The sequence below is a fragment of the Mycetomoellerius zeteki genome, unplaced genomic scaffold (genome assembly GCF_001594055.1).
Source record: "Mycetomoellerius zeteki isolate Tzet28-1 unplaced genomic scaffold, Tzet1.0 scaffold706, whole genome shotgun sequence".
In the NCBI taxonomy this organism is placed as follows: domain Eukaryota; kingdom Metazoa; phylum Arthropoda; class Insecta; order Hymenoptera; family Formicidae; genus Mycetomoellerius; species Mycetomoellerius zeteki.
Window position 1 is genome coordinate 266,364 of NW_017257727.1, and position 23,665 is coordinate 290,028.

Genomic DNA, 23,665 nt, shown 5'->3' on the forward strand with positions numbered 1-23,665 from the left:
TTCGATACCTCGTAACCTCGCCGCGTCGTCCATCCCCAATCGCGCGATATATCGAAATGGGAGAGGGAGAACATCGACACGATGCAGCCAATCAGCATGCACTACGTCATCTTTCAAAATTTCACGCCATCGATGTCACGTTCTGTCCAGTCGTTTCATTCAGTTTCGTTTGTTTCTATATTGGTATAGTGATTCTAAGCATCAGACAGATGGGAAATTTTATTTTCTCAACAGTTTAGAAACTTGTCGTTGTCAGGTGTCTCCTTGAGGAAGATGCAGAAGTGACAGCCGTGATCGTGGACCTGAGATACAAATGAAAATAGAGCGCGTTGAAAAAAAGGTATTTTTGTAGGTTAAAAGATCTGTTTTATCTACTGAACAAACAGCAGCAGGACGTACGAATTGCGCGCGATATTGCAATGTAATCGATACATTCTGCGTCCATTTGATTGGATAATTATTTATATGAACAAATTTGTCACGGAGCTTTTCAAAATAATGTAACAAACTGCAAGGCTAGATATTGTTTTTCGTATCACAACGATATAAATTATTCTAGGATTCTCTGTTAATTTTATTCGAGCATACTTACAGATTTCTAATTTTAAAATGTAATTTAATGGTAATTGTAGTCTGATTTTATATTTGAGATCGTTTAAATACGATTTTGAGGTTTTAATGAATTATTTTGTTGACTAAACAGAATTTTCAAACCACTTGAGATCAGATTCAATTAGAGATGATCTCAAGTATAAGATTGGAGTATGAATACTCACAGTATAATTTCCTTTAAAAATCACTTTTAATTTCACTGTTCTTTTTACAGCATCAAGCGGCGACTTTGATTGTTCAGATTCTTTTTTTTATAAACGCAAAACATCGAGCAAGTGCAGATTCAGCGAAACTTGAGAAGTGACACACATGTTTATCCATATTGATAAAAAAAATATGAATATCTAAAATTTACTCACAAGAGAATTCTGTAGAGATGTGAGTTTGTTTTTTTTTTTTTTTGATTTTGAAATTGATCCTCCTCATCGAGCAATTGTCATAATAATCATATCCTGTATTATTATGATGCGCCAAAGACGGCAGCAGGGCCTGCAGAATGGCATATTCTTGCTGTGTATGCAGGCTCTGAACTTTGGACTTGATAAAATACCACCTGCTACTCTAATTGGAATCATCGCACAGGTAATCTTTATCAAACATTTGATATAATTTTAACAATCTGGCTTTGCTATATTTTAGGTCAATCTTTATAATTAATACAGTTTACTCACTTTAATAAACTTGAATTGATCTTTCTAATCGATTGCTATACAGTCTTTAGTTTTTACAAGCTTTTACCAGCATCATATCCATAGAAAGTAAATATTTTTCTCTTTCTAGACTTTACTGTATATGGGTCTGATACGGGTGCCATGGAACGCGGAAGATGTATGCATATCAGCTATCAAAATAATCAAGTACAAAAACTGGCGGTCGTTTTTCCTTTCAAATTTCGAACATGGATCCGACATGCATCTGTACTACAACATGCTTTCTTTTATTCTGAAAGGTTCTTACTTGGAGCCCATCTACGGAACGATGAATTTTGTACTTTTACTGGGTGTATTGTCTATCGGATGTAGCGCTATGTATGTATTCCTAGGATATATTCTGATGCAGTTAACAGGAGATTACGGATATTTCACGGCTTGCGCTATCGGTTTTTCTGCCACATTATTTGCATTAAAAGTTATTGCGCTGTGCGAAGAACGCGACAAATTGCACAATATCAACGGATTAATAGTACCAAGTAAACTAGCGGTGTGGCTCGAGTTAATATTGATACACTTGTTGGTCCCAAATTCTTCCTTCATCGGTCATCTGGGTGGTATTTTGGTTGGATGCTTATATTCTTATTCTTTTGTTGGAGAAAGGATCGACAACTTGATACATATGATAACTGGTACACCTATTATACACGAAGAACAATTTTATAGAAGGCGAAACAGGCTATTTACGTAATATTTTGTAATTTTCACCAATTCAACATATTTGCGGCTCTAACTTAATAAATATATATATATATATATACACATTGAATCGAATTATATAAAAAAATTATACAAATAATTCCGATGGAGTACAACCAGAGATGAGAGTTTAATTTGTAAGGCTTCTGTGATCCTGAATAAATAATTTATAATATATTAATATATATTGCTAACTATAAATATTTTTATAGATAAATAATGATCATTTTTGTAATTATGGTTTATTTAAAATAAAATCTAAATGCCTATATTTGTATATTTGTTCTTATTACCGGCCATTAAATTCAACCCCTAAAATATTGACATTTTATCCTATATGATGTACATGAGTTATTTCTCAATTTATCCCTCCCCCCCTTTTCAATTATTTTATTTATAAGATTTTAAAGATACATTTATTCGATTTTTACTTTATGTATTGTCATGCAAATTTATATTAAATGTTAAATACAACAAATAAATTATAGATTATTTCATGTAGCCACATACTGATGTAGAATAATGCTTTTATCTAATTCAATTCTTTAATAATTTATAATTATAATGTTTTTAATTTGCAATGTAAAAATATGATGACTTTAATGAAAAGAAAAACTAAAAGATATTCAACCATTTTTAATGTTTTATTATACATATATAAGGATTTTACCTTCAACTTGTTTGTAAAATTTTACGCAATTTATACAGTGTAATATTCGGTATGCTAGAAGAGCTCTGCGCTATCGTGATTGAGTTCACTAAAAATAAATATGGAAAGTGAATGATATCCTTATCAAGTATGAAAAACATTTACGTGTTTGTGAAAACTTACAGATTGATTTATCGTCGATTGGATATGGTATATTATAGAATATAAAATATGCACACATTTTAGCTAGAGATGCAGTATCGGAGAATTGTACTTTTCCAGTCGTAAGATATTCTTTAAACACAGATTTCATATCTAAAGAGAAAAAAAAGTTAAATATAACAAAATTAACAATAAATTATTGGCATTATTGCAATGCCATGCTTTAATAAATACCGTGCTCCCATTTATCCAGAATAATCGATGTTTTCTGTTTAATTGCGAGCATACTTTCTATGCTGAGTAATGGATTTTCATCATCCATAAAGTTGCTTTTCCTCGACATTTGTGACAAAAGAAGTTTTATTTGCCATATCGCAAAGCTGTTTGGTTGTTCCTCGATAATTTTTATACTTTTAATTATATGCAACCATAACGGTATAAGACTTACTTTATCTTTTGTAATGCATTCGTACACAATTATTGCAAACATGTGAAGGAAGTACTGCTCAAATTCTGACATTTTGCATTGTACATCTGTAAATTTAAAGTTGTATTATTCGATGAAAATGTTATTATTTTGCGAAATGTACAAGCGAGAGAAATAAGAGAGCTAGCATAGAAAAAGGAGATGTATCAGTATAGATGAGAATTACTTGAAAAGATATCATATGATAATATCTCTTAATTTGTAAATTAAATAGTTGTAAATATAATTCATACTTTTTTTATATAAAAAACTCGTATAATTTACAAAAAAATTATATAGAATATATTAGGTACCTACTAATATTGAGATAAATGTATATATTAAAAGTGTATATTAATTGTACCATTTTGCGACGAATGCTTAATACTTTCGGGACGAATCATTCCTTTTTTAGACCATTGCAAAAAAGACATCACTATGTTCAATACAGTTTTATCATTTGTAAACGATGTAACATATTCTGGCCGCGCAGCCCATGCGATTGCATTTTCCGTCGTCAGAGTTTGGGCCACTAAGCTTCTAAAACCCTATAATAAATTGAAATAAAACGCTCATCAATAATATTTGCAAAGATGTCTAATGAAATACATTTAATATTTATATAACTTTAAGCTATTTCTTTAAGTAATAATGTTTTACATGAGGATCTTCCAGATACGATAAACAACCAGCTCTCTGCTTAATGCTTAAGAAATCATGTCTCTCTAACATGTTTTCTAATTGTTGCCAGTTGTGATGTTTCAAAAATGTAATTTTCCAGTATCTCGAATCTTTTAATTCAATCTTCTTCAAGCTACATAACTGTGGTAATAAACAGGGTGCTTGTAGACTGATCTCTTGTCCGTCAGCTTCTTTGTCAGTTTCGAACGTTAAATGTATTGTCGCATAACAATACTGACCAGTATCTATGTCTCTCGGTAAGATAATACGTGGTTCAGCTGCTAATACGTATAAATGACGTAAAGCTTGTAAATGATACCTATCGAAATAATAACAATGCTTAGATACAAAAGATTTTAGAGTATTATCATCTAAAAAGTGTGCAAAGAAAGCTTTTTTTAAGCTTTTTTTATTGTGATAAAAATAATTTTCATTCACAATTTTTTTCTTTTTTAAAATCTTTTAAAAAATTAAAGGATCATTATAAGAACAACATTCACAAACCTATTGTCATTGCTGTGGGTTGGAAACTTAGGGAAAAGCGAAATTATCAGAGCCGCCACTGCATTCGGGCTGTTGGAAAGTGTATATCTTCCACCACCCAAAAAAAGAAGACCGAGAGCCATGTGGGTTGCTAAATGAGATCCATATGTGACTACACCGCTGGTGAGTCCTACGCGAGTGCGTATGTGTCTGCATATCCTCATAATCTGCAAATTTAAATACAGAATTGTCAATAAGTACTTCTTGAGTCACTGTCAGCAAATATCAAGACATACATCTAAATTGCCAGTACCCGCCATCACCACTGCAGTTGAAAGCAGAACAACATTTAGACACGTTTCAACGGTGGATTTGCCAGCCAATTCGGCTATAGTTTTATGTGACAATGCCGTGAACATCTGAGCATAATTATACAAAGTCTTGAAAGCGTTCTTATTAGCAGTACCTGCATACCTCAGCCCCAGTGCCATGCAAGCACCCGCTATAATGTTGCAGTAGGCCTGGCTATAAATTATAACGATAAATAGCATTTTGTATATCAGATAAAAATGAATGTAGAGATTCAAAAATGCTTTTTTGAGAAGATACAATTACTTACTTGATAGTTTCTAAATCCACATTCTGCGTAACTTCTGGCGTAGGTTTTTGCAATCTATATTTATAAACGATATTCGGCACATGACTAGAAACCCATGACTTGGTTGGCTCGATATCATCCCACAAAATTAATGATTTGGCGAGCACTCTTAATAGCAGAAAATCTGGCCTTACAAATTCCAATAAATATTGTGTATCAGGTGGTTGCATCCATTCTGCTACTGCACGATTTCCGGTATTGAAGTACATTAATCCTAAAGCTATCGTTGCTCCCGGGCTTGTTACATCGATATTTATCGAATCACCTTCACGTATCTGATAACTGTAAACAAAGAAACAATTTATAAATTGAAAAAAATTGTTGTACTTTGATTGTATTTTAATGAGAAAATGTGCAGAAACTTATAGAATTTTTTACGGAAAAGGTTTTAAATTTATTTTAATTTTACATCTTTTGAAGCAATTTTTTTAAATTTAAAATATTTAAAGAGTTGTACGAATTTTTTAATTATAAAAATTTAATTATTATATAAATTTCATTGTACCTAGGAGACTTGTATTTATCTTTCTGTGCTCCAGAAAAGGGTCTTATGTGTCCACCGACCATATAATAGTGCAAAGTATCAGGTATGCTCCCAGGTACATCTGTTCCACCACCAGAGCCAAGTATAACTAAACCTAATGCTAATCCTGCTGCTAAGGAATATGATTCGCGATCTACACAATTCTTCATTTCAGGTCCTGGCGGCCTACCTATAAAGATAAATTTATATTAGCATTCATATTAGCAATATATGTATATATTGTGTGTGACAGATAATTACCAATTTCAGATAATAAAGCATGCGAGATATGCCTATGCGCAGTTCCTTGATACACAAGGCCAACTCCCATTAGCGCCGCTACTTGGACATTTTGTTGTACATTTAATTCGATACTCGTCGGTGGTAAAAGTGTTTCCACGTGCAATGATAGTAATTTAGTCATAGATACATTCATCGTGCCACGATGTGTTGCTGATAAGCCCAGTAAAAGTCCAACACTAGTAGCTTCGTGACAATCGGCTAGATATTCGTATGTACTTAAAGGAGCTAAGTTTTTCAGATGTCCATTTAAACCAAGAGCCATCAGAAATCCTGAATGTTCTACACCGTATTCACCCTGTTGCTGTTTATTGTACACTATCCATGTCGAGTCGATATTCGCAGCATCCGGATGAATGCAGAGGCCTGCAGCTACGCCATTATGAAAAAGCGGCCACAGATTCATATTTGGAGGAACATCTATGTGAGTTAATTCGACGGTAGTTCCACGGGGCGGTGCCTTACCTAATGAAAACGTATAAAATGATTAATTAATCAATTAAGAGAACAAATTCAAATCGTGATATGCAATCATACCGGTTAAACATAATCGTGGAATGGGCAATTGCTCTGTTATCATCGGAGTGGAAGTTCTCAATGTAAACATGCCTCTAGCTACAGGTAATGCCATTGTTCTCGTACATAACGTGAGCAAGTGTCTTTCCTGCTCTTCTATGAATTCGTGATCGCTTACATTTGATCTTTGAACTATTGCTATCCTCATTGGTTTTGAAGAATTAAGCAACCTTCGTACCTCAGCAATTCTATGATCCTTACTAAATCGTAGTTTTAATATCTATTGAATAAAATAGAGTTCATATTATAAGCATTGTAAAAAAATGTATCTATATATTTAATATAGAGACAGATAAATGCAGAAAACAATCATTTACCATATCATCAAATTCCATGCCGTCATCTTGTTCATCCTTTATTCCATAATCTTTTGTCTCACTGTCAATATATTGCAATCTCGAAAATGGTTTTAAATGCTTATCTAACACGGCTAGATCTTGACGATCTATGAGTTCGTACGCATGCATAGGCCAATTCGACGGTGGACTTTCTCTACATCTATGCATAACATCTTTTATCATCAAAGATACCGCAGGTGGCAATGTCTCGAGATCTTCTTTTCTCATATCTAGGATCAAAATATTATTTTACATCTTTAGGAAAGGGGTAATTTTCGTAATACTTGATTGTTTGCTGCATCGTGATCTTACCCATTTTGTGATATAATAATATTATCCTGTCCGTTGTGGGTTTCTCCAATTTCTTCAGTATCTCTTTGTCAAATTTACTTCCGGTTTCTTGAAAATCGATACGATTTCCAGCAGGTACAATTATTTTGATATATTTCTCCATTTCTATTATATCAATACGATTTTCATTTGCTATTAGAGCTGTTAGATATATTACATTTCTCGTTCTTGGATTAACATAACTTAAATATGGGAATCCAGTCATATCCGTTCCACTCAACATACTGTTTAACGTTTCAAATATATTTGGTGGTTTTTGAGGTATGTAACTTGGAATTGTTATTTTTTGTAGATCTGAGTCACTAATTTGAGATTTCATGTTTTTTAGAGAGACCAATGAAGGTGAATCAAGATAGTAATGATGAGCATACATTTCGAACTTCAGATCTATGCTTAATTGATACAATAACTGCCCAAGCAATGGCAAACTTTCCGATATAATGCTGTTTAATTTTAATTCTTCGTATAATAAATGAAGAGAAAATAAAATAAGTGGAAAATGCGGAAACAAGATGGCTTGCACATTTATTTTGCCAATGTTATTTGATTCTATAGCATTGAGAGATTTAATAAAACAGGGTACTATCTGACCCTTCAATACATTCGTGTTAAAAGTTCGAGAACTTTCATATTCGTTTGAATTTAACATATACACCCAATCACCAGTCGATCCACAATTACTAGTTTTCTGCTTTTTGGGTAACATCATCTGTAAACTGGGTAATTCTGCAAACTGATCTTTTTCATTATTTCGTATCACACGCAGTTTTTCTACATCATATCCCAATAATGTAAACAGAACTATAAGAAAGAGATCCCATTCTTGTGCTGGTGAAAAGTCTTGTGGGCCTGGGGCATTTCTAGCACCGTACCATTTAACCAACAATTGCATCGCTAAATCTTTTTGAAGAACATTTCGTAGTATATGTAAACATTTAGTAACTGTAAAAAATATGTAATTTTAGTTAACTATAACATACGTATGAGAATAATTAATTTCAATTATTTGCAATTATTATTAATAAATTTATTTATTCATATGCTAATGTTCCTCAGGTTTAATATACTTACCTAAAGGTGATGTACTGGCAACAGGTATTGCTACACGAAAATATTGCTTATTTCCGCACTCCACGGTTATCTCATTGCCTACAGTTTCTTTCAAAGCAAGAAAACTCGTGTCCAGTAATGAATTTTCCAACAGTATTGGCGGACGAGCACAATTACCACCTACAGGACTCAGTAAATGTAAAGCTTCTTCAAATTTAATTTCGTGCGAGGCTGTACAGCTCTGAGAAATCAAGGAACTCCGTCTCGGAAATGGAGATCCGAGCTTAGGATTACTATTTGATAAAAAATAATTACTGCCCGTAAAATTCGAAAGCATGCCGGATATATGCAATTTACCCACGCATGTAACTCCTGTGTATAACGTTATACCGTTTGACAAATCTACAATTGCTATCATGTGCAAATTCTGGAAGAAACCAATTTATGTTACTATCAAGTTACTTTAATCAACATACACTTTTTTAATTTCAAATCATTTTGTGTTTTCCTTATTTTAAATATGCAGATAAATAATATATACCAACCGACAAATTAATAGCATCCTTAGCCACGATGTTAGTTACCATTCCGAAAATAATCTGTTGTTGTTTGTTAGTCTTTTCTAATCTCATTAAAGATAGTTGCGAACGATTCGGAATTAAATAACCCAAGTAATTCTGTCCAACAAGATCCGACGTTAAAAAAACCTTAGATGCACGACCACAAATATCTCTAAAAAAATAAAAATAAAATTTTCCAACTTTTTCATTATTTAACAAATATTAATCAATTTCTCTTTAAAGCTTGAAAGCGGATACAATATGCGTAACGCGAGATATGTGAATGACTTACTTGGACATACCAACATTCTCTGTCCATACATGTTCAAGACAGATCTCAGGATATAAAGGTTTGCTTGCGGTTGGAATATCTTTTAATCGGATGCTATTGTAACTGGGAGCTGGACTATGTGTTTGATTTAAACCAGTTATCGTGACAGTCTGATGTAATCTGCTATGGTAGATATTTGAGTTTACAGGTGGTCCAAGCAGAGGGGACATAGCTATCGATTGCGTAGGTGATTGACAACGAGAGATGGTAGCCATCGAGCTCTGTGAACGTGAATGCTGTTGTTGAGGTGATGGTCCACCCGAATTAGTACTATAAGAGGTAGTACGCGATCCAAATGGAGTATTAGGCAATCCTAAACCAGAGTTATTTATTTGTAAGCTTGACACTCCTGCAACAGATACATTTCATTTACTTACATCAATTTTTCCTATCATTTATTTTGGTCAAATTGTATAATTATAATTATTATGTAATTGTATTATATAATTATTATTTAGCTTGACAAACGTCTCTCTTTTTATTATGATATATTAATTAACTAAATTTTAATTTTTTCATGTACATGCATATGTATATTTTCGCAAATGTGGATATTTCTTTACCAAAAAGAAAGGGACTTAGAGGACCCTTATTGGTGTAGCTTTTATTAATGGATAAATTACTGCCAACATTTAATGGCGACATCGTTGAATGATTGAATAAACTCATCGTGTCGTTACTTCCACAAACTATTTGGCATTCCTCGGCTGACGCTTTGCGAATTTTGTAAACCGAATGCAAACCTGTCTTCGTATCATATATCATAGCAAAGGATGGCTCTGAGTTAGTAAATATAATCTGCTGATTTGAGTCGTTCATGTACGACACAGACCCTAAAATATTTAGTTCAATTATATAAGCAATAAAAATTAATCGAAACATTTTTTGCATAAGTCACGCAAATGTATAAGATGAGTTTTTTACAATACATGTTATTATTCGTATTTTATTCTGCAAATAAACTATTTTATTTACCATGTTTAATAAGTAGAGGACAAATTTCATCTAATGGATGCATTAATGAAAAGGCCACTGGTAAATTATTATCATGTTGTGTTGGTACTCTGCTGCTTTCAAAGGATACGTATCTGAAAATAAAATGCATGAACGTAAACACGTTGTAATTCAAACTTTGTATCAATTATCAATAAAACATAAGAATGTAGGGACATAAATCATTGAGATTTTATTTTATTTAATTTTTAAATAAATTATATATACCTCGAATCCGTAATTGGCACTTGAGATTTTTCAAGTATAATCCCATATTTTGTCGGCCATACGGCGGAGACCTGTTATCAATTAATATATTTAAAATTATATGGCAAGTTAGTATAAACTTTTATAATTCATTTAATGGTTGTAATAATTTTTTTGTAAATGGCTTCCAGTTTCAAGGAATGATAATAATCATTTGAATGCTAGTGTCAGCTTTGTCTTTAATAAATGTGTAATTGAAATTAAGTGAAATTCAATATAATAAATCTTTTTGATATTCGCTCTCAAATTTTAAGCATTTTATTTTATAATTCGCTCGAAGATTACAATGCAAAAAAATACAGTCATCACATGCATCTTCACTCTCGGCTACGTACTTTGTTATAAAAAAGAAAAAAAAGAGATGTTTTACCTGAAATTGTAAAGCAGAAATATAGTCTTCACCATTTTCTGTAAAAACTTTAAGAGTATAGGAGTCGAGCAAGCAAATACATTCTATAGATTTGTCGATGAAATCATCAGCTTCGTATTCTTTACTTTTGGTCAAGTGATCTGGGATACTAGTGTGAAAGGTACACCAAAGTGCATGCTTAATATCGGTTTCACATGTATAGGTTGCTTTAAGCACTCGAGTAGTTTGATTGCCTTTACAGTGAACTGCTACTTTACCCGAGTAATACAATTCTTCCTCCCCACATATTTTATTACTGCGTACCAACCATGTCTCTTTCTAGAAATAAGGCATTTATCATTAAATATCATTTTGAAAAAATTTTGCACGGAGAAAAATAAATTGCGAGAGAACGGATGTCAGGAGACACGAGTTATCTTCAAATTAGATTTAATTTTCTATTACATTAGCAAAATAATTTTCAAATTAATGTGTATATAACGTATATGTAATCAGAAACATGTTTTGAAGCAGATAACATTGCTAATTACAAACATAAATTTCTAAACCCGTTCTCTCCTCTTTTCTATGTAGTTACTCATTTTGAAATCTTACAGGAGACTTTTCTGATATATTTACTTCACTAAATCTTTTTAATAGAACATTTTCTCCACCAACCGTTCGAATATTAGACTGCTGACTGATCAGGGATCCAGGATGTTTTAAGATTATCTCCCGACCACCTGGCTTGTATTCCTTAAAAAAACATTAAGCTTTTATATTATTAATCACTTCATATAATTTTTACTGAGTTTTCATAGCAGATCATTGAATCTCTTCTCATTTTACATTAAATAGCGTAATTGTTATTCATGTTGTAAGTCAGATATAAGAATAGTTATTCATTCAACATTAAATTCTAAAAGGTTAACTTTATACAGACAAATCGCTAACAAGTCGAACAAAGAGCAAAATAGAGATAAAATATTACTTGAGTTGTAAAAAACATAAATCAAGTTAGACATGATTCAGGGACATTTTGATTTTTGATCTACATTGACAACGAGATGTTAGATCTGAAATGAGAGACAATAATCAGGTGCCTCTATGTTATGTTATGATATTTCCTCAAAATCTAAAGCCTATTCTACAATGTGCTTTTTGTTTCCTGTTTCTTGCTTTTTGCTATTTTTTGTATCTTGCCTTTTTGCCTCTTATCCTGTTTTTCGTTTTCTGTTGCTCGAGATAAACGTTAACGAACTTCAGAAGAAACAGAAAACACATATCAAGAAATACAATTGTCGATAAAACGATCACAAAGAGGAAAAAAGCAAAAGGTAAAAAACAAAAAACAGGAAACAAAAAGCACATCGTAGAACAACTATACGAACTTCAGAAAAAACAGAAAACACATATCAAGAAATATAAGGTTTGTTCACGTCGCAAGCTTCAACATGATCCAACATGCTTCTACCATAGCTTCTACTCATTCTATCAAGCGTGTGGAGTGAGTAAGAACTATGATAGGAGCATATTGGAACATGTTGGATCATGCGACGCGAACAATCCTATAATTGTCGCTAAAACGATCACAAAGAGGAGAAAAGCAAAAGGTAAAAAGCAAGAAACAGTAAACAAAGAGCACATTACAGAACAACCATAATGCTTTGTTTGTATTCATTATTAGCCATTAGGTTCCTGATTGTCTTAGTCTTAGTATTAATATAGGAAAAATAAATAAATAATTATAACAATCCACTTTACCACCGGTTCTGAGGCGGCGATCATCCTCTCCCTGGTCTCATCCAGATTTGCTGACTGTGTTTACAGGTATCGCGAGGGAACAATACCCACTTAACTTTGGTCTGTACTTACACAGCGTCGCGTGTAAACGATAGAAGAAAACGTGATGGAAATACTCGAAAAACACTGAAAAAATCATGCACGAACGTGAGCCACACCATCTTTAAACAATACCGCTCTGGGTATGCTTGTCAGCAACATATGTGTACATATTTCTAGGAGACTGCGACCTGCGTTCGGAAAACACAACAGCTGGATTAGCATCTGAAAAGACAATTTACCGAACGCAACTAATAAATGCTACGCGCAAAAAAAAATTTATTCTTTCTTGAAATTTAAGACACAGAATCTTTAATGTCTATATTTTTATATTCGTGAAGTATTTAAATTAATTCTAATTTATAATTTATATTATTCCTTTTTTTTTTAAATTATAATTAAGATAAAAACTATTCAAGTTTTTTCGATTTATTATACGTTTTAAATAATAATTATCGATTCGTAAATTTCGATGGACTTATAAGCATTTAATTTTTTATTGTTAATTTATAACCTTAAATTGTTTTGATTAATCAAGTATCTAAAATATCGATCTTTTCAAAATCGATAGAATTTTGAATCTTAAATAAATCTTTTATCTTTTGAATTTTAAATAAAAATAAAATAATTAAAAATTACATAATCAATATTCATATAAAAAAATTGAGGATTGTGTGAACTGGAAATTGCTGGAAATCGAAATTCAACCAATCAAGACGAAGCGGACTAATGTCAACGTTATTCGATTGGTCGAAATTTATTTTCCAACTTACAATCATTTGCAATTTTTGACATACGTCTGTCGTCTGATATGAGCTTATAGGCCTGTTCTTTTTAGCTGAAGCTGAACTTTTGCACCAGTTCATCTTTCTTCCTTTTCTCTTTAGGAGGAAAAAAGAAAAAACTGGTGCAAAAGTTCAGCTAAAAAGGTTTTTAGGTCGGAATCAGACTACACATTGCTGCGTTCAGCAGAATGTTTGTTTTGCAACAGTTGGAAGTTTCCTTCGCGCTGATTGAATCATACTTTTAGATCTAGAAGAATGGTCCTATCTCAGCAGACAATCATAAAACGGTTGCAAAACTGTTGAGTCTGCTGAACGCAGCCATTGAATATTAAGATTGAAGATTGAAAGATTGAAATATGACCAATTAAAACAATAGGAGCTAAAATTTCTTTGTCCTCACTGGTCAAATTTTAATCTTTAATCTTCAATCTTAATCTTCAATGGGCGCATTTAGCAGAAAAGAGTGCTACTGGAGCGCTCGCTGTTATTGGTGTATTCTTTTAGATCTAAAATTCTGATTGGATGATCTGAAAGAATACACCAATAACAGCGAACGCTCCAGTAGCGCTCTTTTCTGCTGAATGCGCCCAATGCATAGTCTGATTCCGGCCTTATTCTTGTACTTTCTGAACAGGTGCACACGGTGCAATAAGTTGAAATGAAACAGATATTTAGGCCTGTTATTTTTGGCTGAACTTTTGCACCAGTTACATCTTTCTTCTTTTTCTTTCCTCCTGAAGAGAAAAGGAAGAAAGATGAACTGGTTCAGCTACAAAGAACAGGCCTTTTGTTTCAATTCAAATTGCACCGGGTACACTAGTTCAGAGAGTGCAGGAATAAAATATTGGGGATCGATTATGGCTATGTTCCAAAATTGAATGCCTGTACTGAAAATCTATAGTGCACGTAACGTAAACTGTTGTATTTAAAGTGTTGGCAGTAAATTTGGAACACAGTCTATGTATCTCAAAATAAGGTGAAAATTACAAAAGTGAGCAAATTCACTAGAATACTCATAATTTAATTGGTCAATAACTAGTGAATTTGCTCACTTTTGTAATTTTCACCTCATTTCAAAATATATAATCGACTCCCAGCTAAAGCCCATGGCATATATTGAATTTCTTATGCATTACATGTTATGCGTTATGCAAAAGTCTGTGCTCCCCGCTTTAGACTGCGGTCCACTTGACGCTACAAAACGCTTCGAAGCGTTTGAGCGACCAATCAAAACAAAGAATTTTACGAATTGACTAATCAAAGAATGTTTCGAAACGTTTGTAGCGTCAAATGGATCGCAGCCTAAAATGAATAGCGAGTGCAAGTGCGGAGTGCAACGAATCATGAACTGTGAGGTCGCTGCGTGCTTTTCCATTTCCTCAATTCGCACTTTGCAGAGGGCTCGTTACGTTCTTCTTCGTTTGTCAAGATCCGTTCGACATCGGAGGAGATAGAGGAAGAGTGTTATGTGACGTTTTACGTGTCATCCACGAACGCGTGTGTTTGCGATTCAAAATAAATGGCTGGCTCGCTAGGCACGGTCGACTGGGAAGGTAAGATCGTGTCTGAGGACACAGTGAGACTTGCGAGTACCGTTAGACGTTTAAGAAAAAGGAACAACACTTCGATATTTGTATTCTTTGTTTACGTTGTCAGAGATGGTTATGTGACGTTTTACGTGTCATCCACGAACGCGTGTGTTTGCGATTCAAAATAAATGGCTGGCTCGCTAGACACGGTCGACTGGGAAGGTAAGATCGTGTCTGAGGACGCAGCGAAACTTGCGAGTACCGTTAGACGTTTAAGAAAAAGAAACAACATTTCGATATTTGTATTCTTTGTTTACATTGTCAGAGATGGTCAAAGGAATGTTTCCGAAAATGCAGGATCATGTTCTGTACGTTATCCTAGATAATGACGTAATCTCATCTGTGCCATTCGTGTTTCCACATTGTATTATTTATGATTCACAAACAATCGTGACATGAGATTAGGCCTGTTTTTTTTTCTATACTCCAGGACTGAACTACTTGCATGATTTATCTTTTTCTTTTCACATTGGCTGTATATTCCAAAATTTACTGCCAGTACTGAAAATTTATAATGCACATAATGTAAACTATAAAATTTTCAATACTGGTAGTAAATTTAATTGCAACACAACCCTTGAAGAAAAAAGACAAAAGATGAACTATGCAAAAAGTTCAGTCTTGGAGTGTAGAAAAAGACCTATAATAGTATCCTAAAAAGAACATACTTCTTGCTCTTGATGACTGTTCTTTTTATGCTTCAAATTTAGAAATTGTTACTTAATCATGCAAGTCGCTGTTACAGATCTGAGAAAGCAGGCGAGACATCTGGAAAATGAGATCGATGCAAAGCTAGTGGCGTTTAGTAAGCTGGGCATAAATACAGGTACGAGACATGCCAGCACAGAGGAGGTTCCTCTCCTAGACGAGGAACAGGTATTCGAGAACATGGCGTCAGAGATTGAAACATTGCTCGCCAAGGTAGATCCTTCTTCTTTTTTTTCCTGTACGTACGCAAGTAAACAGGTATACTGATCAAGCACAATCGGCATAGTTGTTTTCCATAAACGAGAGGATGAGCGAGTTGCAGCCAAACGGAGCAGCTATGTTACACACGATGCAACGCCACAAGGAAATACTAAAAGACTACAAGTTGGAATTCAACAAAATTAGAAATAATTTTACAGCTAGGAAAGACCGCGAGGATCTTTTAGGCAGTGTCCGTAAGGAAATAGAGTATGTACGACTGTGTCGCATTCATTTTATATATTGCATATTTCAGATTTTATATTGATAGAAACTAAATCAGTGTCTGTTTTATATAGCAACTACAAAAGTGCGACTGGATTGAATCGGCGCGAAATGTATCTCAAGGAAAATCAACATATTCATAAGTAAGTCAGCTTGGTCTTGTTAATGATGCTGTGATAAATAATGTTAAGTTTTATTAACTTTTTTGAAAATATAGGGTATTTCATGGAAAGGTGTTACAACTAAACAGCTGTCATTTTCGAATGTATTTATTTACATACATTTGGTTAAATTTTCCCTTAAAAATTACACTTTTCATTTTTCAACATAATTTTTGTTTTTTCGTTAACTGAATACATTCAAAAATGACAGCTGATTAGTTTCAATACTTTCCGTGAGATACCTGTACTTATATTAAAAAGTTCTTAAGATATTTATACTTAACATTATCATGTATCTTTTTAGTTCCGACCGATTGATCAATGACCAAATAAGCATAGCGATAGAGACACGGGATCACCTTATGACTCAGAGACAGGCATTCAAACGTATACGAACTCGATTCAATGATATCTCCAATCGATTTCCGGCGGTAAACAGTCTACTGCAGAGGATAAATCTACGTAAGAGAAGAGATTCCGTTATACTCGGCCTCGTTATTGGAATTTGTACGTTTTTAATGCTTCTGTACGCCTTTCACTAGACGATACAAAAATACTTCCATCTCCAAATAGCGATTATTTCACCACGGAAATTTTTGCAATACGTTTCACAGTAAAGATATACATACGTTTAAAAGGTACTATGGAGATCTAATAAACATGTAGGAAATTTAACATGATAGGGTATGCGAGATTGTATGTGTGCGTGAATGATTGAGTAAGCGTTCCTTCCGCTTGCGTTCAAAGTGCACGAAAAGAAGCTTGTCTGTATAGTTTTTTTATACCGAAGTACAAGACGTGAGGATATATAATGTAAATGAAACTTTCATCCACATTCAACACGTTAACTTAATAAATGTTAAAATATGATATAGCCTTTGTTTATAATAGCGCTAATTGTATGGATTTATTGATTTCGAATTCTGGAAACGGAACAAGATGACATCGTGATTTATTTATGTACGTATTTCCTTTTCGTGATGGTTAACTTTATTTCTATAAGAAAAGGTTTCGGTGGACAAGGGATTTGCACATTTTGCAGGAAAATCATTATATTTCATATCTGTATAAACCAATAGTTTTGCATTCTGCGTTATTTAGCACATTTGGTAATAACAATAAAAAGAAAAGGATGTATGCTGATTTAGCATTTTCGTTATAAAAAAAAATAGTTTAGCGTTGATCAATCAGCTCGATAAAGCGCAGAACGAAGGGGGATCTTTAAAAAAAAGCTCTCGAAGAGCCAAAATGGTGAGTATCGTCGTCGTTTCGGGTAAGAATTGGTTTTACATACACAGACATTTATATATGCATATATACACACACAGTGCACTCTTGAGTCATCCGCGAAAACAGCACATTACGAAAAAAAAAGTTTTCACTAGAAAGCACAATGCCTGTTTCCACATGTACTAGATACTACATTTATAAGTCTCCTCTAGAAAATAGGAACTCAAGCGAGATATAATTGTAAAAAAAAAAATACCAAACACAAAACGCGTTCCGTACACACTAAAGAGTTTCGCCTCTCTTTTATAGCCTCGATATATATTTACATATATATTTAGTAACTTCATCAGAGCTTCCTATAAATTACCTTATGACTTTCTGTATAAAATCCTGCTATTGAATTTTTAATTGCTGTCGCGAGTTGTGAGACCGAGCTCTGAATTGAATGCAGTTAATACCTTCGAATCGCATCTACTGCTTCCCGTATTTCGCTAAAGTAACGCAGTAATAATTAATATATCACGCCTTACAAATAATCGATAGCTAAAAGAATTAAATCTACGATAAGTCTCGCTCTAACATTAAATATCGCACTTCCCTTCTTTCTTCATTTGTTACAAAAAGGGGTTACCGATAGTTATATAGATATTTTACAATCGGATGTTGTTCTCCCCTTTGTCTCGATCTCCTTTATAAATGTAATATATAGTCATCCGTAGGAAATCACGCGGTTGTTTTTACTGTATAACTACCGCGAGACTATTTACGATGAAGATAACTGTGGAAACAGGTGGATGACGAATCTCTCTCTCTCTCTCTCTTTCTCTCGTCATACGCAAACGCATCATTCGCACGTTCTTAAGAGTTAAATCACTAAAATGAGGATTCTAATCACGGATTGATTCTATTCAACTGTTCGGATAGTACTCTATGCTCTAAATCTGCATCTTTGAAGTTTTATTATACCATTAGAGATGATAAATCGCGAGGCCCATATCGTAGTCACTCGTTCTTCGAAATCTCGTTCAGACGTACAAACGGACATAAACAATCTACATCCAATATACATGCAGGCCGCACTGGTTGCTAGTTTATGTATCTGAATATAAATATATCGGCTGTATGTACTATTTTTTTCATCTAATTCTTTTTTCTTTTTTTATGTTTTAAGGCTAATTAGTATAGGTGGAGATCGTCGAGAGACGAGGCGTTGTGTCTTAAGTAATTTCGATAAATATCTCGTTGAGGTATATAGGAAGATATCGGACACCAGACATCTCTACGATTCCGTTTCAATTTTATAAAATCACATAAGAAAATACAGCAAACAAAGAAAAATATGACTCAATTGTTCGAGAAATAAAAAAAATTCCAATTTTATAAAATTGTATAATTTAGGAATATATCACAAATATATAATACTTTCTTATTTTATAATACTTTTAAAAATAATAGTTGCCTGTGTCAAGAATGTGACTTTTTCTTACAGTATATTCAATGATATATAGAACAAAATACACACTTTTTATTTAATTAAAATTCATTTTTTAACTAATTCGTATTGTCATAATAATAAAAAAAGAAAATAAAGAAAATAAACATATAACTTGGCACTTGTATACTATTATAACAAAGAAATTCATGGAAGTATCTTCATCTGATTTTAAGTTTTAAATATTTTCTAGACAAAAAAATAAAAGATTTTTTAAATAAAAGTCTGATCGCACTTTTAGAAAGTGCAACATCTTTTTGAAGAAAAACTTTTTTTTCGAAATGTCAAAAGTGTAAGAGATGTTTAATGTTTAAATAAATTATTAGTTCATTTATAAGGACTTTGTTAGTTTGATTTGATATACGAAATTATTAGTTATTTAAACAAATTTTTTAAATTATTATAAATAATATATTATAATAAATCAAACAATTTGTCAATATTTATAATAATTTTTAAAAATATTTTCAAACCATTCAACTTTTATTACAATATCAACGACATTCGCTTTGAAAAAAAAAAAACCGCTTTTCTTCAAAGAGGTATTGCATTCTCTAAAAGTGCTATTATAAAAAAAATACGTTTTGTCTAGAAAACAACATATTCAAAGATCATAAAAATCGGAGGACACTTCCATGGATTTACTTGTGTCTCTTAACTTTTACGGTAAAATCGGAAAAGCACATTTGCAATATCCATGTGATTACCTCGTCTCTTCAGATCTGGATAATATTAATGATAGTTTTGTAACGGTAGAGCACTAGTACTAGTATAGCAGTAGCAATAATTTATAGTAATAATGGTAGCCTATAGTAGTAACGGTAGCAGTAGCATGTGTATGTGTGCAACACCTCTCTAATTATGTTTGATTTAACGATCAAACAAAAACCAAAGCTGTCGCGTATACTTTTATATTTTCCGAAAAGGATCGATTGTTTCGATCGTCTTTCTATTCTCGATTAATCCGCATTCCCTCAATAATTATCACGTTTAATTAAATTTACTGGCACTATTACGATGACAACAGTCGATGCTCTTCGGACATTAGCGTTAATGGCTAGCTTAAAATAACAAGTTTCTAAATCATATAAACTATTAATCGGTTATACTTCACATGTCCTACAGGAAAATACGTGCTCTGTCACTCCTCTAAATGGTTACGCTCTCTCGCAGAATAGTTTGTATTTATCCTACTATGTGCCACACGTTTGTCTGCTAAAACTTCATGGATGAAAATATGATTAACGGCGACGACATAAAAAATAAACTTCCTCTTCTAATTATAATCAGTGTGACAGGGACATATATATATATATATATATAGATGATAAAAAGAAAGAATTCAACTATTTAAAAATCTACGTTGGTATGTGGCGAGTTAATGCTAAAATTTCTCGCGAACGATTACATAGACATGACAAAGAAATAAGCAGCAAGTTGTAATCTTAGCCTTGTCGATAATTAATCGGAAGCGTTTACTTATGTTCATCACGCTGATTAGTAGATTCAATTCGGAATCTACTTGGTGCCACATCTTAACTTCTTAACACATCTTAACTCACTCCTCTTCTCGCGTTTGGACGAAAGGTTTAAGAAAAGAAGAGTCTTCCTATAATCGCAGTATGCTACGTCACATCGAGAGTCTCGCTTGGTCCTATTTATATCTATGACAATAAAGTAATTTTATTAAGATTATCAATAAAGTAATTTTTTCAATAAAGTCAGATTATCAATGAAGTAAATTAAAAAAATTTTATTAAGAGATTACAATAAAGTAATTTTATTAAGATTATATACTCGTAGAGATTATCTCGGAGAAGATAACCTTACCCTTGATGAGAGACTCAGCGCTCAAAACGTCAGTTCCTCTGTCTTCTCTGCGTCAGAGGAGAGCGCTTGACGTAACGACTCCATGCAAGACTTCGGGATAAGTGTCCCGACAATCTTCAACCCTTCGTCTGTCACGGACGACAATAGGAAATTATTAGACGGTTTCAAATCTTATTGGAACATTAATCGAAACATTGAATAGTCATTTTCAAACTCAACTTACCCGTACGTAACCGTATAACTTGCATCTTAGAGTTATGTCCGGATCGCGTAGCGAGCACATTCTCCACGCGGCTCCAAACACTCAGAACCGAACCAGCTAATACATTATAGGAACGTCTTCTTAGCCCCACTTCGCAATCTATACCAAGGGTGGTGTTTTTACAGTTGCCACTCCAATACGCATGCGAACACGTGTTCACGGAAGCCTCGTACTGTTGTGTCCAGTGTGGCTCTGCCTCATCTGCGCTTACCTTCTTGTACTTCTTCTCTAATTCACCTAGAGACTCTTGTCGTAGCTGCAGACCCGTGTTGGGCCTGACAATACGCAATCATTAATTTCCAACGTCAAGAATTATAATGCATATGTTTGTGATAAATCGTAGATATATAATGGTATTTTAAATGACTACCTGTACACCATATAAAGCTGATCCTTCTTGCTTTCGGACTTTTTCTTGCCACTATCCACCGCGGCCGCGAGAATGGCCGTCTGTTTGCCATTGCGGATCTGATGACTCAGATAGAAACCCTCTTTAGCTCCAATCAGCTCCGAAAACTTGTCTGTGACCTCGGACCAGCTCATACCGCGCTCGACATGGACTACGTGTAGTTCCGTTGGTGCTTTGCCGGTTGCATGCTTTCGTAGAAACCGATAAAGACGCACCCTGCGAACGTTCTCGCCTGATGTACCAAGGTCAAGAATACCCATGTCGAAACGACCGGTTTTCTTGGCCTGAGTTATAATGGCGTTGAGCGTGTCGGTGAAGTATTTGAACAGACGATTTTGCAAATCGACTGGCATCCCAAGGATACGATTCAGGAACTTTGACATGTTGTTGTAATCCTTATCGAGCGTGAGCACACCGGGCGTACTCTCGCTATTGCAAATCAAACCGACGCCTACTAGCGCGTCCGCCACGTCTTTAAAGAAATCACCTTGATAATCCTGAGGTGGTGGTACTAATGGCGGTTCGTATCTGAAATTATTAAGTCGAATTAAGTGCCTATATTCTATATGGAATATTTCTTTAATGTATTTTTAATTGACACAAACCCCATTATAGTTTTCATCGTCGCTTCTAGAGCCGAACGACCGTACTTGTTGTCGATATTGAATTGCGAGAGATCTCGGGTTTCAGTCGCGCGACGATCACCGTGCGTTAACGCACCCAGACTTTCCAGACGTTTCGCAACGATCGAGGCGAATCGCCTCTCTCCGGCCAAATCTGATATAAGAAATATATACTCCGGTGCGTTGACCTGATTCGATCGATGCGTTCGTCCGAATTGCTGTATCGCTCTGTCCGCACTCCACGGCAACTCGAGCGTGATATGCACACGTCGCATTTGATTTCTAGCTCGCCTATCGCTTTGTAATGATATACCGCTACTAGCTGCTTCGGAGATTATCGCTACAGTCTTCTCTCCGTCCATAAACCTGATGTATTCAAAGATATTCGATAGAATACCAACATTCAACTCAAAGGATTGATATAAATTATCATCATTATAGAAAGCAGTATATAATCCTAATCTGTGAGTGGTTAAAAATTTACGCACAAAGAATGAATGTAAAATCATTATATAACAAGTTTTACTGATACACACCTCTGTTTCTCCGTCAAGTTAAGAGTTTCTAAAGGAACATCCACCTCTGACCTAGACTCGTATTCTATTCCACCATCTTCCCTTTGCACGACGCGACCCTTTCTACCAGTCATTTCCGCGACATTTTCTGGTCCGCCGAGCTCATCTATCAATTGATCTAGTGTATTTGGCGGCAATCGATCGCCAAGAATCTCTATTTGTGATAATAATTCCTCTTTCATGCTGCAAGCTCTTTCGATAGAGTCTCTAGGCGGTGCTTGATTTTGAGGCACACCTCCGCCTGTAGCACTCATTGGCCCACTCATTGCCGTGTCACCGTTACGTTTGCTTTTATTACTGGACTGTTTATGCACTAACATTGATTGGATTTTATCCTGCGTGCTCAAACGTTTCTTCGCAGGTTTCTTCTGCTTCTTGCCCTTTTTCTTTCGCCTGTCCCAAGGATCTAAAGAAATAAAAACATAAAAAATAGTTTTGGAAATTCTTCAATTACAATAAGTTTGTTCACGTCGTATATTACAACATGCTCAAATATCCTCCTACCACAGCTCCTACTCACTTCAGCGCATTCATTAGAATAAATAGGAGCATGTTAAAGCATGCGACACAAATAAACCTAAGAAGTTTATTCGTGTTGTTTGCACTTTTTGCACCAAGAATCTTCGTTTTCTCTTTCTAACACCCGAATATTTATCTTGTTTTAAATGCAAATATTTTTAGGAATTTCAAACAACACAAATAAATATAACAATTTCAATTGAAAAATAGAGATCAAGTTACAAGATTGATATTTACCAACGTCAGAATCGCTATCACTGAAGAACGGATTGAAATCAGAGCTGGCGTTGCTCTCTTCGTCCGTATGGTGATCGTCCTCACTTTCGGTGCCGCTTAATTTGTATTCGGAGTCAGAACTGTGAGCGCCGTTTTTCTCCTCGTCTGATATCTCCTCTTCCG

General features: G+C 34.1%; 4 protein-coding genes across 9 annotated transcripts in view; 2 read left to right on the plus strand and 2 right to left on the minus strand.

The window, feature by feature from the left end:
- Positions 1 to 117: 117 nt before the first annotated feature.
- LOC108729197 (rhomboid-related protein 4) lies at positions 118 to 2,046 on the plus strand. Its single transcript, XM_018458192.1, has 3 exons — positions 118 to 340; positions 827 to 1,194; positions 1,393 to 2,046. Exons 2-3 carry the CDS (start codon positions 1,075 to 1,077, stop codon positions 2,011 to 2,013), a joined length of 741 nt encoding a protein of 246 aa, XP_018313694.1. The 5' UTR covers positions 118 to 340; positions 827 to 1,074; the 3' UTR covers positions 2,014 to 2,046.
- On the minus strand, positions 1,890 to 12,692 carry shtd (anaphase promoting complex subunit 1). 4 transcript variants are annotated; one of them, XM_018458189.1, is made up of 23 exons: positions 12,523 to 12,692; positions 11,437 to 11,514; positions 10,780 to 11,097; positions 10,371 to 10,441; positions 10,125 to 10,237; positions 9,713 to 9,982; positions 9,111 to 9,498; positions 8,804 to 8,990; positions 8,280 to 8,685; positions 7,170 to 8,150; positions 6,837 to 7,087; positions 6,481 to 6,739; positions 5,905 to 6,408; positions 5,626 to 5,833; positions 5,082 to 5,402; positions 4,759 to 4,987; positions 4,484 to 4,689; positions 3,959 to 4,298; positions 3,663 to 3,846; positions 3,067 to 3,366; positions 2,854 to 2,985; positions 2,692 to 2,779; positions 1,890 to 1,960 (listed from the first exon to the last, which is right to left on the minus strand). In XM_018458189.1, exons 1-22 carry the CDS (start codon positions 12,544 to 12,546, stop codon positions 2,694 to 2,696), a joined length of 5,856 nt encoding a protein of 1,951 aa, XP_018313691.1. In that variant the 5' UTR covers positions 12,547 to 12,692; the 3' UTR covers positions 1,890 to 1,960; positions 2,692 to 2,693. The 4 variants fall into 4 exon arrangements, with proteins under 4 accessions (XP_018313691.1, XP_018313687.1, XP_018313688.1 ...); XM_018458185.1 differs by having other exon boundaries at positions 11,374 to 11,514; XM_018458186.1 differs by lacking the exon at positions 1,890 to 1,960 and adding an exon at positions 2,140 to 2,175 and having other exon boundaries at positions 11,374 to 11,514.
- Positions 12,693 to 14,774: 2,082 nt separating this feature from the next.
- Gos28 (golgi SNAP receptor complex member Gos28) lies at positions 14,775 to 18,898 on the plus strand. 3 transcript variants are annotated; one of them, XM_018458196.1, is made up of 7 exons: positions 14,775 to 14,938; positions 15,042 to 15,136; positions 15,720 to 15,895; positions 15,969 to 16,150; positions 16,240 to 16,308; positions 16,631 to 16,788; positions 18,728 to 18,898. In XM_018458196.1, exons 2-7 carry the CDS (start codon positions 15,103 to 15,105, stop codon positions 18,730 to 18,732), a joined length of 624 nt encoding a protein of 207 aa, XP_018313698.1. In that variant the 5' UTR covers positions 14,775 to 14,938; positions 15,042 to 15,102; the 3' UTR covers positions 18,733 to 18,898. The 3 variants fall into 3 exon arrangements, with proteins under 3 accessions (XP_018313698.1, XP_018313696.1, XP_018313697.1); XM_018458194.1 differs by having other exon boundaries at positions 16,631 to 18,898; XM_018458195.1 differs by lacking the exon at positions 15,042 to 15,136 and having other exon boundaries at positions 16,631 to 18,898.
- A 737-nt stretch (positions 18,899 to 19,635) lies between these two features.
- Positions 19,636 to 23,665, minus strand: part of sno (Protein strawberry notch) — an 8,496-nt gene continuing 4,466 nt past the window's right edge. Inside the window, exons 12-18 of the mRNA XM_018458151.1 lie at positions 23,504 to 23,659; positions 22,709 to 23,153; positions 22,155 to 22,538; positions 21,511 to 22,077; positions 21,102 to 21,415; positions 20,879 to 21,006; positions 19,636 to 20,712 (exon numbers count right to left, since the gene is read on the minus strand). Coding sequence (XP_018313653.1) covers positions 20,900 to 21,006; positions 21,102 to 21,415; positions 21,511 to 22,077; positions 22,155 to 22,538; positions 22,709 to 23,153; positions 23,504 to 23,659 — 1,973 coding nt within the window. The 3' untranslated portion in view covers positions 19,636 to 20,712; positions 20,879 to 20,899. The remainder of the gene's footprint in view (positions 20,713 to 20,878; positions 21,007 to 21,101; positions 21,416 to 21,510; positions 22,078 to 22,154; positions 22,539 to 22,708; positions 23,154 to 23,503; positions 23,660 to 23,665) is intronic.